Source organism: Diaporthe citri, assembly GCF_014595645.1.
Source record: "Diaporthe citri strain NFHF-8-4 chromosome Unknown scaffold_6, whole genome shotgun sequence".
Taxonomy (NCBI): domain Eukaryota; kingdom Fungi; phylum Ascomycota; class Sordariomycetes; order Diaporthales; family Diaporthaceae; genus Diaporthe; species Diaporthe citri.
This window is the reverse complement of record NW_025064851.1, coordinates 4,227,216-4,241,114: the sequence shown is the minus strand read 5'-3', so window position 1 is coordinate 4,241,114 and position 13,899 is coordinate 4,227,216. Positions and strand designations below refer to the sequence as shown.

At 56.1% G+C, this 13,899-nt stretch overlaps 2 protein-coding genes across 2 annotated transcripts; one reads left to right on the top strand and one right to left on the bottom strand.

Moving 5' to 3' along the window:
• Positions 1 to 19: 19 nt before the first annotated feature.
• INS49_013105 (uncharacterized protein) lies at positions 20 to 1,439 on the top strand (the record flags this gene model as incomplete). Its single annotated transcript, XM_043173807.1, has 2 exons — positions 20 to 163; positions 228 to 1,439. The coding sequence occupies 2 exons, from the start codon at positions 20 to 22 to the stop codon at positions 1,437 to 1,439; spliced, it is 1,356 nt and encodes a 451-aa protein (XP_043023104.1).
• A 4,063-nt stretch (positions 1,440 to 5,502) lies between these two features.
• On the bottom strand, positions 5,503 to 7,060 carry INS49_013104 (uncharacterized protein; the record flags this gene model as incomplete). The annotated part of the gene is made up of 4 exons (XM_043173806.1): positions 5,503 to 5,596; positions 5,647 to 6,500; positions 6,644 to 6,751; positions 6,998 to 7,060. 4 exons carry the CDS (start codon positions 7,058 to 7,060, stop codon positions 5,503 to 5,505), a joined length of 1,119 nt encoding a protein of 372 aa, XP_043023103.1.
• Between the last annotated feature and the right edge of the window lie 6,839 nt (positions 7,061 to 13,899).

The window sequence follows — 13,899 nt, the reverse complement described above, 5'->3', positions numbered from 1 at the left end:
GCTTTCGAAGCTCCTCACCATGCAGGTCCCCCTCCTCAGACTCCAGTGCGGGGTCAATTCCTATGACTGGGGCAAGAAGGGCAACGACTCGTCCGCAGCCAAGTTTGCTGCTGCCACTCCCGCCGCCGACTTCACAATCAAAGATGATCAGCCTTACGCCGAGGTAATGTCCGCCAGCATGCCCAGACAGAATACCATGAACTGACCGAGCCTCTTCCTCCCACCAGCTCTGGATGGGCACCCATCCCTCCAACCCCTCCAAGGACCTGCGCACCGGCCGCACCCTCCTCGACCTCGTCCAAGACAACCAGGCTCTCCTCTCTCAGTCCATCACCGCTCGATATGGCAACAAGCTGCCCTTCCTCTTCAAGATTCTCTCCATCGCCAAGGCCCTCTCAATCCAGGCCCACCCCAACAAGAAGCTTGCCGAGCAGCTCCACGCCAGGGACCCCAAGAACTATCCCGATGACAACCACAAGCCTGAGATGGCCATTGCCCTCACCGACTTCGAGGGCCTGTGCGGCTTCAGGCCGCCGTCGGAGATAGTGCACTTCCTCAACACCGTCAAGTCCCTGCGTGACTTTGTCGGCACGGAGACGGCAGATGCTTTCAACAGCACCATCAAGTCGCACGAGGGCGACGAGTCCGAGGACGCCAAGCGAGACAACAAGGCTGCCCTGCAGAAGCTGTTCGGGGCCCTGATGTCGAAGCCACAGTCTGCTCTCGAGACGGCAACTAGTGCTCTCCTGGACGAGGCTACGGCAGAGGCGGAGAACTTTGCGGGCGGTGGCGCCGGGCCCAACTCCGGGAAGGACCTCGCCGAGCTGATCAAGCGACTACACGGCCAATTCGGCGCCGACTACGGCCTGTTCGTGCAGTTCCTCTGCAACCTGGTGACAATGGCCCCCGGCGAGGCGCTCTTCCTGCGGGCTGATGACATCCACGCTTACATCTCGGGCGATATTGTCGAGTGCATGGCCGCCAGCGATAATGTCATCCGGGCCGGGTTTACCCCGAAGTTCAAGGACGTCGACACGCTCGTGTCGATATTGACGTACAACTACGCCCCGATCGAGGAGCAAAAGATGGTGCCGAAAGAGTACGCATACGCCACCCTCAATCGCACAGCATACAGCTCCAGCAGCGAGGTCATGCTGTACGACCCCCCAATCGAGGAATTCAGCGTGGTGCGATCTACCTTGAAACGTGAGGGCGCCAAGGTGACGTTCGACCCGCTGGACGGCCCCAGCATCATCATCTGCACGGGTGGCAGCGGCAAGATCTCAGTTGGGCCAACTGTGGAGGACATAAAACAGGGTTATGTCTTCTTTGTGGGCTCGACGGCTGAGGTGGTCCTGGAGTCAACCAGTGAGGGCGAGGAGTTCGTGACCTTCAAGGCATTTTGCGAGGTTGAGGACCACAGTAACGGCGGCTCTTGAGATCGTGATCGTCCCAGTTCTCTCTGGTACAAAACACTGGGCGCAGCGAGTTACTGACTTGCTTCGACTGATTGCACTTGATATATTTGGCTGGAAAGGCGCCTTGAAATGGCCCCATAATATCTGAGGATGGCACGAGCGACCAACTTGAGCAACAGTCAAACCCAATGGCGCACGCGGCATTTGAGGCATTCTAGGTGGTGAGGGAATATCGTTGACAATATGTCTCTGATCTTGCTCTGCTTCCCCTGTCTAATCACAGCCAACCTTGAACTACCATAGAAACCTGACTGAGAAGTCCACCCCGATGTTTGTCTAACACTCAGCAGGTGGCTTCAAAATTCACTGTCAGTGACCCTGCTCATTTGCAGTAATTCTCCTGGCGGGGTCACAATGTCAGCGACGGATTCGTAAATAACACCAGATAAGTCTATCAGCTAGCTCCAGGTCATGTGCAAACACAGCAGACGAGGATAGGGGGGCCTTCTACACATCCTCAGCACTATCCTACTGCCTGTTCTTCCAGCAGGTCAACTAAACGCCACGATTCTCAGAATCCACGATGCTCCATGATGCTACCTCTGGTGTCGCCTTGGACGATGTTCAAATTTTTGAGTAGGGCGAAGCAATCTCTCCGATGCCACTCAAGGTATAGCAGTTGATGTAGCTGATGACGCTCAAGCCAAAGTGTGGCTGATCCAGACTGCTATGGTCTTCATATGGGTTCCTCACATTATCATATAGATTTCTCACAGTAAAGCATGGTCCTTTGCCATGTACTGTCACCTTCTGCATTTTCCAATATTCAGAAGTAATTTCACACATTTATACCCTACAGACATACTGCTTCTCTGACGCTTGAGTTGTTGTCACGTTTTGTTAAATATGTAGCACCTGATCGCAGTATTTCAAATGCCAAACTTCATGCATGCTCTCGGCACAATTGAAAAATGAAATCTACCTAAGATGTCTGATCTGGTCTGACTAGCTAAACTCGACAATGTTTGTTGGGACTGACCCATTGATACTGCTCTAATTGTAGGTAACGTTCCTCCGCCGTGAGCAGAACAAGTTGCCCTCGTCCGGCAGGAGACCGAGTCTGCTTGGCCGTGACGACGATGACAACCTTTCGACTCGTCATGCCAATATAACTCTGTGCCAGGCGAACTCCAAAGCCCAAGTGAGAGAGGTGCTCGCTGATTGGTGAACAATCGCCGTGAGGAAGAGTCGGGACGTTCTTAGCAAGTGCACCTCATCGCAGGGGTTTATGGGTAGTCGACGACGGGCAGAAGAAAACACAGTGCTAGAAAAAGACAAAGTCCCAGGGCCTGTTCCCAAGGAGAGATTTGAAAAAATAGAACCGAAAATGAAGACAAACAAACGAATGGTTGAGAAAAGAACAGTCTTTGCCCGTTGCCTTGCTCTGCCCTGACACGCCTCTTTCCCTCCCTCCTTTTTCCCGGCACACAATGCTGTGCAATGTCAGTGTACTGTAATATCATAGCCGTCGCTCGACAGGAAACGCCCTGCACTGCCTGAATCCTTTCCCCGGGGTTTGCCACCTCTTTGCCCAATTGCCATGACACCAGCCAAAAAAATCGAGTTTACAAAAAAACAACAAGACACTAATCTCCATTTTCCGGATGCCGTACCCTGCACCTCCGAACCACCCTTTCACATGCCCAAGGCTTTTTGGCCCATTGATTTCGGTCGAGGCCGAGTATTAAAACGGTATTAGAAAACGAATTAGACCACCAACCATGGTTCTCTGATCAGACGAACCGGGGCTGGTTGGAGACAACAGGGAAGAGAACGAATCGGTGATGCAAGACACAATTTCTGATAACACACCTCCCAATAGATGGGAGCAAGGGACCTGGTGGCCGGCTGGCTCTATGACGTAAATGCAACATGAGGATGCCCGGTAATTGATTGATGTTGCTCGTTCAGAAGCACGTGAGAGAGAGAGAGGAGGGCGTTGGTGAACAGAAATGATTGACTCCGGGGGAAATTGAGGAAGAAACTGGGAAGGATGACCAGAAAACAAGACTGCGAGAAAGCATGTGCCGGAAGCAGCGATCCAAGGTGAGCGGTCACCAGGTCGGCGGGCTGCCGCCGTCTCGCGGGGGGTGAAAGAGGACAGAAGTACGTATGTCCAGGCCCGATATGGGTTGGTCCGAGCCGGCACGAGAACGAACTGGAGGGGGGGAATGCGGAAGTTGGGAGATTGTGATGATGAGTGAATACAGGAGGAGGGGAAAGACGCAGGCCACCACCTCGGAACCATGCAGCGTCCGTCGGGCATCGTGTGCAGCCTTGTGGCCCCAGTCCAGTCCCCCCCCCCCTCCGTGTCGACCCCAGACCAGGGCACAGCATGGGTGCGAGGGCCATGTGGGCTGCCCATTGGAGGGCCTCCAGAGTCCAGAGGGTCGGCCCCAGTTCGGTCTGGTGGTGCCAACCGGACGGCAGTCGGCGTGAAGCGACCTGAGCCTCCCGACCGTACACATGCACGCCGTCGGATAGATTGGTCTGGGCGGTGACCCCTTGCCCCGACGCTATGTGGCATTGCAGCTGTCAGTGTCAGGACGTCAGCACTTTATTCTTGGGGGCCCCCTTCGATCATCCACCCCGTCGATCTCCGTCAGGCAGCTTTGGTGTCGCTCGCGGGCCCTGGCCTGGCGCGTGGTGCCGATGTGAAGGCTTCACCGGTCGGCACTTGGGCAGAGAGCCCACGCATGTCCCGGGAACGAGCGTCAGGCACAATTCCATCATCATCGCCCCCCAGAAATAGCACGCCGTCCCAGTGGTGTAGGTAGGCAGGCAGTGTCGCACCACGCTCCAGTTTCCGGTTTATTGTGGCGCGTCTCTCGAAGTCCAGGTCGGAAGCAGCAACGGCCAGTCATTGACATGTGCAGAAAGTGCCAGGTGAACCACTCGAGGCATGCTGCCGTCTCGAGGTCCAGGTCGGGTCCAACTCGTGTTCAATTTCAACGGAACTGGTTGCCGAAGAGGCGATCCAGAAAAGGGCACGCCGCGCTGAACTTGAACAGGGACTGCGAAAGGCCAGGTGCAAGACACGGTGATTGGGTTCCCCAGGTTCTGGGTCTGACCGGTTTACCATTGGGAAAAGCGATGGGTAGCCCATGCAGGTCATCTGCGAAGTGCGCTGCACAGAAAGGGCCGGACCATTCTGCCCCTGACTGACAGCCAGCAGACAGACCACCAAACGCGACGACAGGGTTCTGTCCTGACAGTGATCAACCACCCCTCCCCCACAACCCCTCGATGAATTAGAGCCCGCGTGGGATCTTTCTCGGATCTTTGCCAATCAACTTTGCAGCAGATGCTGTTCCGGACAGCCTCTTCTCTCACATGCTTCTTTGCCGTTCAAGCGGTGATCGCCGCACCGAACCCCCCCTCCCCTTGTCGCCAACAAATTAAAACATAACAGACATAACACACATGTTCCTCGAAAGGCCCTCAAAGATGTAATAGATAAGGGTGTAGAGTGACACTCTTGCTAGCGGTCGTGCAAGGTATCTCCACGGCCCGGCCGGTTGCTGCTGGCCAGGGGCGTACGCCTGTTACCAGCCTCTCTGTTCGGCTGCCCCTTTCCCAGGCCTCTCTGCCTCGCATCACGATGGACTGCATGTCGGGTTGTAAGTACGCAACGTAAAAAGGATTATAGCGGCAAGGCACACGAGGTGGAGCGGTGGGCAGCATGGGTGTTGGCGTTGTCGAAGGCACAAAGACTGCAAGGCCGGGCGGCCCCCAATGTAATTATCGGCGAGAACTGATGCTAGACCGGTGGCTGTCTGTTGCCGCCGTGCCACCGACGCTACCACCGACTCCATTGCTGGAGGTGCTGCCGCCGCCGGAAAGTTCCCCGTAGGCGGTGCTACCCGTCACGGCATGAGCCCCAGGGAGCTGATGCGGATGGGGGTGGTGGTGACTTGCGTGGCGTGGAGAAGCATGGTGGGATTGCCCGTGGTGATGACGATGATGATGCCCAAGTGATGAAGACGAATTGTGGAAGTTCCCGGAACCGAGAGTCGAAGCCCCGTCACTGGCTGCGTAGCCGGTGCTGACGCTGCTTTCCGCAGTCGATCGAGTCGTCAAGCCAGACCCGGACGAGGCGCGCCGTAGGCTCGACGCATCTGCCGGGCTAGCCGCCCCGTACGTGTATCCAGTAAGGTCGACGGCTGACCCCTGCGAGGCGGCGCTGCGGTCTTGCTCTCCAAAAATGGTCTCGCTGCTCCCTGTCGACACAGATCCATACGCATCTGAGGGACTGCTGCCATGCTGTTGCGAGGGTCTCCCGACTGAGGCGTAGTCATACGAGCTGGCGTACCCCACAGCTGCGGCAGCCGCCGTCACGTCAGCGATCGGTGACGTTGTTGAAGCCTGGGTGCCGGGAACTGATGTGTGGCTCGACTTCGTGCCGCCGTACCCTGCGGGGAGACCGTCGATGCGATACGTAGCGGATGAGTTGCTCATGGCTCGTGAAACGGCTGCTGGGTTCGGGAGGTGGCGCTCGTTCCCCGCGGAAGGAAGTGACGCGGCGATGCTCGAGAAGGAGTAGGCCGAAGTTTCGGCTGGCATGGACGAAGCTGGCCTATGAACAAGACCAGCGCTGGCTGCGGTGCTGTATGGGTACGTGGACTCGGAATCCACGTACACGCTGCCGCCTTGCCCGACGTTCTTTTGGCGGGTACCCCAGTGTCCGTAGCTCGGGACAATACTCGACGCGTCACTGCTGATCACCTGGTACTGCGGCACACCCAGGCTGTAGTCGCCAACGGCCGAATCCGCGCCATATGCATCTCCCCAGTCTGCGCCCATGGAATAGTAGCCTTTCGTCCCCATGTTGGTGTAGCCAGTGCCTCTATAAGACGATGGCATGGCCCCTGAGCTCAAGAGGTGCATTTCCTGTGGGTACTGAGCCATGGAAGAGCTGATATGCGCCATAGACCCCCCGCTGCGCTGAGCCAGTGTTCGAGAAACGTCGATGTTGTAGTCATATCGACTGTCCTCTCGCATCGGCGCCTCCTGGGACTGGACCTGCGCTCGAAGAATTTGGTCAGAATAAACCCATCAAGTGGAGTTGATCGCAAGGGGCGCATTTCGCAGAAAGCTTTGTGTGCGTATTATCCTTGCACGTCCGCCTCTCAAGGGGTTTCAACATGGAAAGGAGGCTATCGTACCCGGAGGAAGAGGCAGGCATCAACACCAGCATTCTTGCAGTTGACACACGGTAGTCCACCACCTGGGTCTCCACTGCACCGGATCTTGCGCTTGCGGCATCTCCCACACTGCCAAAGAGGCTTGTCAGCATACTATTTCCTGTGGTACTCTGTTCCCCGGTGCACAATGCAAGTGTCCACTAGCAGCCGAGCATGAGCTTCTAGAGAATCAGGCTGAAGCAAGCTTTTGCCTCCGGAGAACATCTAGCCCGCGGACATCCAACCGGGTCGGTGCTCAGCCCCGAAGCAGACATAAGGTAGCCCGGCTGAGGCCAGGGAATGTGCGAAGGGGGGGGGGGGGGAGCCAGAGCTTACAGCGACAGCAATACGCTTCCGCGGTGGTGTTGTTTCGTCAGTCTGGGGGTCCGTCATGGTCATAGAACGGGCGTCGTGGGAGGGAAGCTGATAACGGCGTTCCGGGTAGGAGTAGTACGGCGCGCATGAGCGGCTGGGAAGATATCTCGCGCCGTCGTGAGGGTGCGGAGGTGGAGGGGGGTAGTAGTAGTAGGCCCGGGACACCATGGTAATATACAAGTCCGCGTGACTCTGCGTGGGTGCTCGAGATGGTGAGGGAGAAGATGGGCAGCGAGGTCTCCAGGATTTGCGAGCCTTTGGCAATACTGGGTGGCTATTTGTTGGAGTACCGAGGCAGGTACATCAAGACAGTCGTTAATTGAGCGACGGCTGGCTTGGCTTGGCTGGCTTGAAGTGAGTGGCCTTCGATATTCAGGGGTAGAGGGCAGAAAGGGGCAATCCAAAGCGAGGGCGGCGCACAGGGGCATGTAAGATGCAGAATGGCCTTCGAAATCGTCCAGACACACACGGGTAGGCGAGTGGGAGGCAGGCAGCCAGCCAGACCGCTGCGGACAAGGTTATCGAGGCGAGGCGAGACAGATCAGATAGCCGGTGGGAATTGTGCAAGGTCCAACCAAAGCCGATCTTGGTCCAAGTTGGTGCAAAGAGACCAGCTGACGGGCGAGTCGGCCCAGCTGTCGCGTGTTTGTCGCTGGCTTGTATGATTTGGCTGGCGGGCTGGTTCGATGGTACAGCCCTGTGTCTCCAGCGGCTCTTCCAAGCAGAGAGCTCCCAGGGGAAGCAAGGCCCGGCCGATAAGACACGGCGTCAAAATACGCACATAGGCCCACCACAGTGTCTGGCGTGTAAAACAGGACCGCTGAGGGGCGACACAGAGGAGCTGTCACGTTGCTGTCCTGATTCAAGCCGACAACAGGCCTGACAAGGCTGATTAGTGTAGTTCTCCTTGTTCTCCTTGTCGCTTGTCGTCCGGCAGTGCCTTCCGTTGCGAGGCCTGTTGGACACTCAATAACGAGGGGCGCTCCAAGTCGTGGCTGTGATTCCAAAATTGGCCGTTTTGGAGGAAAGCCAGCCAGGAATCGTAGCACAGGGATGTGAAAAGTATGCTGACTTTTCTGTGTCTCCTTCAGAGAAGATCACGATACCGACAGAATGATGTGGAAAGACGAGTGGCAACGGGGAAAGGGAGAGTGGTCAGGAAGAAAAGTCGACGGGGTAAAAAATGAAGGAAGCAGAGTCAAGAACCCCCGTGCTACTGTGGCAGTCCAGGCTCCTCGTCAGAAAAGAAAAAAAAGGTCCCAACCCGTGTTGAGTCCCTCGCCAGATCATGCCAATCTGCTAATTGTAATTAGATACCAACGGACGGCGCCAGAGAGACGAATACCAAGAGGGATAGACAGACACCTGTGGGAGTTGTACTTATTTGAGCCTCGGCGTTGCAAGTGCCCCGGACGCAGTCGATACCTCATATTGGACAGTGGAGTTTCAATCGTTGGGCTAATTGAAGGTTACACAGCGTCCTGTCACTATGGGAGCATTCGAAGGTTTCGTCGGCAGCAGCTGCTCTGCCCTGGCCGTCAGTTACCAAGTATGTCCCCAACGGGTAGCTGCAGTTCTTGCATTGGTGTCTACCAGGGTCGACTGGGGCCATAACCACAAATCTGCCGCACCCAGTTCGGACCAGCCCAATCGGTACGGCAACGTCTGCGGAGCAAACGAGTGGTATCAGGGTACACTGTCGATGTGTACGCAGACAGCTCTCACAAGGGGAACGGCGATGCGATTGATCCACGTACAGGGCCACAACCAAGAGGACCCGATGAAAAGCCACGCATGGTGCAACTTGTACGTGCTGTCAATCTGGTGGGAGGCATCGAGCCAACGAGGCTCTGCCCCCTCCCCATCAAATCGCCAACATACTCGGGGAAGCAGGCAACTACTGGCCCAGAAGTGATTAGTATGTCGAGCGGCGAGGTAGACGCTGAAACCGGGCAGCCTGGGTACTGCGTCAACACCGTTACGTCCTTTGGGTACGTGGTGTATGTCCTCGGACTAGTTATCTGCGTCGCTCCGCATGGGTTGCAGCAAACGGCCGACCATTCTTTTTTTTTTTTTTTTTCTCTCTTTCGAAATTCTCCGGAAGAGAGAAGTCTCCAGTGTGGAAATGTGCGGTTAGAGCAGGGTGGTGACAATCTGAGGAGCTTCCCGATGGGGCCAATCTGGAGGTCAGCTTCGGACCGCGGGGGACGGACGTCCAGATCCGCAGGCTCGCGTGGCTACTCTGCATCGCGTCTCGCCTGTCCAATTCGGTCGTCTCATCTATCATGCGTCCGTACACCCCACATGCTGGCCGACGGGCGCATAGACACCCTGCAGTACGCGGTGGAATGGAAGAGGGAAGCCTCGGGCAAACGCTTCGACCCAGACTCTACCGGGCCAGACATAGGGGTACGTAGAGCCACACACGAGAGTGAGCTGCAAATATGATACCACGGTTTGCACGGAGCACATGGTCTTTTCCCGACCTGACCCAGCCAGGCTCAAAGGTACGTCAAATTGAGACGACGTGCAAGTAAAGTTTAGCCGGCCAGGGGTCGAGTAGGCTCCCTGGTGATGTGTAGAAGACACAGCAGCATACGGAGTCATGAGGAAAGCAACCTCGAGACCCAGCTGAAAGGTGTTGAGGTGTATCATCTGATCTCACCCCCACTGGACCATGAACATCTCCCGGCCTTGCTCTGTGGGGCGACGAATGAGGTGGTACAAAGCGTCATCGGTAGGTGACTTTGCCTAGGCCGGTAAGAAGATGACCCTGGAACTCAGACCCAGCCTCCCTTCAGGTTAACGAATTGAAGCATGCCAAGAGAGACATTCTGTGAGGACCATCGGGCACTGTATTGCCTGCCCGATCTCCAAGACAGAGCAGACCAGGGGGCACGCGAGGCTTGTTCATTCTTTTAACGAACAGAGATCCACTCCCACGGACGGACGGCAGTAACAAACCGCATGGCGCTAGACGGATGGGGCGCGTGGAGTACCTGGTCATTGATATATCTCAATAAATAACGTTGCCCATAGGGCAATCCAGATTAATTGTCGTTCGTGGGGCGTCAACCTGTGCGATAAGGCTTTGATGGATCCCTGAGAAGGCTTCCCTCTTGCCGCACATCAGATCGTCTTGGTGGCATGCTGGGTGAGGACGGCAATAGACCTCAGGTGAAGTCCGACGGGCTTGACCGCGTGGACTCCTATTTCCTATCGGGGCAAGGAAACGTGCTTCCAAACTGCCAGATTGGGGTGAGAAAGACCGACAGCGCAAGGCCCGGTGGCATGGGTGCATCACTGTTGATGCGGTAGCCGTCGTTGGTTGACTCAGATTCGACGGTGGATTCCGGGGTGGCCAGTCGCCGTTTGGTGCTGGCGGGTGGTTTGAGCGGCAAATTATGACTGATCAGATTCAGCAACAGCAAGCTGCGGCTGCCTGAGCTCCTCTCGTACGTCAAGGGCAAACTTGTGTATGCGTGACGGGTGGGACGCGCGAGCAACAATACACGAGGACACCAAGGATGTTTGCACTGGAGTCCCCAAATCAACTCTTACATGCCTTCTCATTAAGGAGATCTCGTTTCTCGTTGAGAAACCTCAGGTGCACCATCGATGGCCATCGAGGTTCTCTACCGATGCCTCAACAAGACTTGGCTGAAGCCAGCCCAATACTATGGTTACGGCGACGTCGTCGTTTGGCGTATTCGACGAAGGTGACCAAAATACTGTAAGAGGAGGGTGGGGGTTCGAAGTTGGATCTGCATGCTTCTTGGTGACACACAGCCCCTGGTAGGAACCCCCCCCCCCCACAGGCTGTAACCGCCACACTCTGGAAACTGAGTGTTGCTTGGGTGAGCTCTGAATTAGGAAAGGAATCGGCTGCTGCAGAGGCGACGGACGCCTACCCCCAAGTTAATCTCGACCACTCTACTTTTTCCAGGTCTCCTACGCAAGTGTGCCTTGTATCTATGAGGCAAAGTGTGGGATGCCTGCACACCATCCTGCCTTGCAGATGCAGAGAATTTCCATCCACCCCATCCTTCCACGGGGACGTCGCCCGGCCACCGGCCGCGTTACACCGAGTCGATGATGGTGGCGTTCCAAGTTCTGGGTTGGCATCGTAGGGTAGCCACCCAGGTCGAGCCGCAGGGAGAGGGGAGTGGCCTGCGGGATGGTAGACCTCCGACGAGGACGGAACGACAACGGCAAATACATGTTTTGACGAGCGCCCAGCCCTAGCTGAACCACAGCCAGGTAGGATTCCAGGTCCAGCCACAGGAGGCTCTGGCCACGGAAATCTTCAGCAAATCGCCGTGGCAGCCGCATATGCAAGAAAGGCTAATCACATGGCCGCTTGATCCAAGGCACTGCAGCGAGCTGAGTACCAAGCCAGCAGTTGGGATCTGGAGCACAGTCGATTCAAGGTGAGCGATCCGTCCCGCCGATTCCCGTGGTATGTCAATGCAAGTCCTTAGATGACCAGGGTTGGTGGCCTATTCTGCCGACCCGCACCGCAGTGGTAGCGAGGCTAGAGAAGAGGCAGACGCGGAGTCTCGTTTTGCGACATGAGCACTATACTCGGCTTGCGACGTTAAAAAGACAAAAAAAGCATTTCTTGGGGCGGGTCTTCGCCAGGCCGTGGGCCCAGTTGTTTCGACTTTTCAGCGAAATTCTAGCCTGATCTGCAATATGCAGGACAATATCGACAAATTCCGCAGTTCTCGGAACGTCAGGACGCCCAACTCACGACCTCGTAGGCTGCCGTTCGAGAATGAGGTATTGCGGCTGCAAGTAGACTGTGGGAGGAAAATCCCGAGCGCTCCGTGGCTTGGGTATTGGTCCGGCCATCCAGATACCCATGAGCGACCAATGTGAGATGAGTGAGAGCCGCCTTGACGGACCTCGCCTACACGTGCAAGGGCCTGTGATAGGATGAAAGAGATAAACGAGCGCCCGTCGATCAGGGTCTATGTCAGTCGAAATTAGAACCTCGATTCAGCCCTACATAACACGGAACATCAGGGCATCCGAGGGCGCCGACGCAGGCCACAAGGTCGATGCCAAACTTAGGTGCGAGGGGCGCCAGGACCTGAGCGACGACCCCCGAACTGCCCTGCGCGCTATTCAGAAGCAAACGGGCCGCAAAACACGACTTGGTGAGACGGAGACTTGTTCTTGCGGGCAGAGAAGGGAATTCCCAGTACGTAGATTATCTTGGCTGGCAGCACCGCATGGTGGCCGTTGTGGTGCTGGCGGAATCCACCGCTCCGGTAGGCTCCTGAGAAGTTCTCTGGAGCTTTGCTTGACGCTATGCCTATCGAAAGCTTAGCAGCCTGTGGTGTGATGGAAAGGCCGCGGCAGTAGCAGGCTGCTGAGAGATTTGAAAGGGTGTTTCCGCCCCAGTCGCACGACAAGGGTAGCTGCGTGACTGACAACACTACGATGTGTGGCTTGCCGTTGGTGCAACGTTGAGCACCTCCAGATGATCCCTCGTCTTCCTGGGAGCCACTGACCCCTTCTTCCAGTAAAACTCCAGACCGCCGCAATTGAGAGTACAGTGGAGATGGCCATTCCAGAGGCCGACCAGCCCGCGGTGTCACGCAACTGGCATATACTGCCACTCGAGGACCAAATGCTGCTCACGCTATTCTGTGGGGGTCGCCCCATCGCAAGTAGACATCCGCCCCCGTCTTCTGCTTTTCCGATGGGGCCAGCGGCAAGCCGGCAGATGACTTGCAGGTGAAGGCCTTGGCTGTCGACACCTTCTCCTCCTTAACTGATGGGGTTGCAGCTGAGATCTGTTCGACCAAAGTGCAAGTTTTGTCGGGGCCCGGTATCTCATGCAGCCGGAGAGCCTGATCGCTTGGCTGCTTGGGGATTCACTGCTTTGGTAGCCGTAGGCTCGCACTCCAGGGAGGTGACTCCCTGTGTAACGCAACGCAGTGATTTGGTGCCCCCATACCATAACCGTGACACAGGTCTTGTGTCACCCGGGCTAGATTTATGATGCAATGCATGTAAACTTTTTCTCTTGCAAATCTCCTGAATCTGCTTGATGCTTGAGAAGAGCAAGCCTTGGAAAGAATTGCAAGATCGTTCCCTATCTCGAGACGTCATGAGTCTAAGACTCATTTCCACGTTCTTCGTCGGACCTGAACTCTTGCAACAGAGGCTAGAAGCTGTCTTCCTGCGCAAGCAGTCTTGCTGAGGAATTGTAAGTAGCCGTCCAGGCCTTGGCTTCCTCAAAAGCCAGGCAAAGAGCCGGGGCTCATTGCATAAATGTTGTGCAAGTACACATTACACACCCGCTAGATCGAAGAGATAAACCTCCGTGGATGTGTCAAAAACAAGTAGGTCGGACAGCGTGATGAGTGTGTGAGCTTCGAGGCCTCTTCACGCCTGCAGCAATTCGTGGCCCACGTTAGCAATGCGATCCCGACTTTAGACCTATATGGCATCATAGGAACCTGCAGCTCTGAAGTCGAACCTCTGAGCTGGCCATCAACAGGCGAGGTCGCGTCCACATTAGGCGATATGTACAAGGCTGCAGTGCAGCCTGCCCGATGAAAATGACAGATCATCACGGCAGTTGACTGGGCGTCCCAGGGCGAATGCAACCCTCCTCACTTTGGACAGCCGCCAACAGGCCAAGGGAGTGTGGGCCAGTCAGCTTCAGGCCAGTCGTTTCTCGAAGCAAATTCTTGGTTGGCACATCTGCAGCGACCCATGGCTGAAGAAAAAGCCGTCATTTGGTAGTAGAACAGGTGGGCGTCAGTTGGATGTGGGCCAACCGTCGAAACACAGAAGCTCCTCCCAACTGTGGACCCCCACGCTGGTGCTCCGAGAAGGAGGCGCAA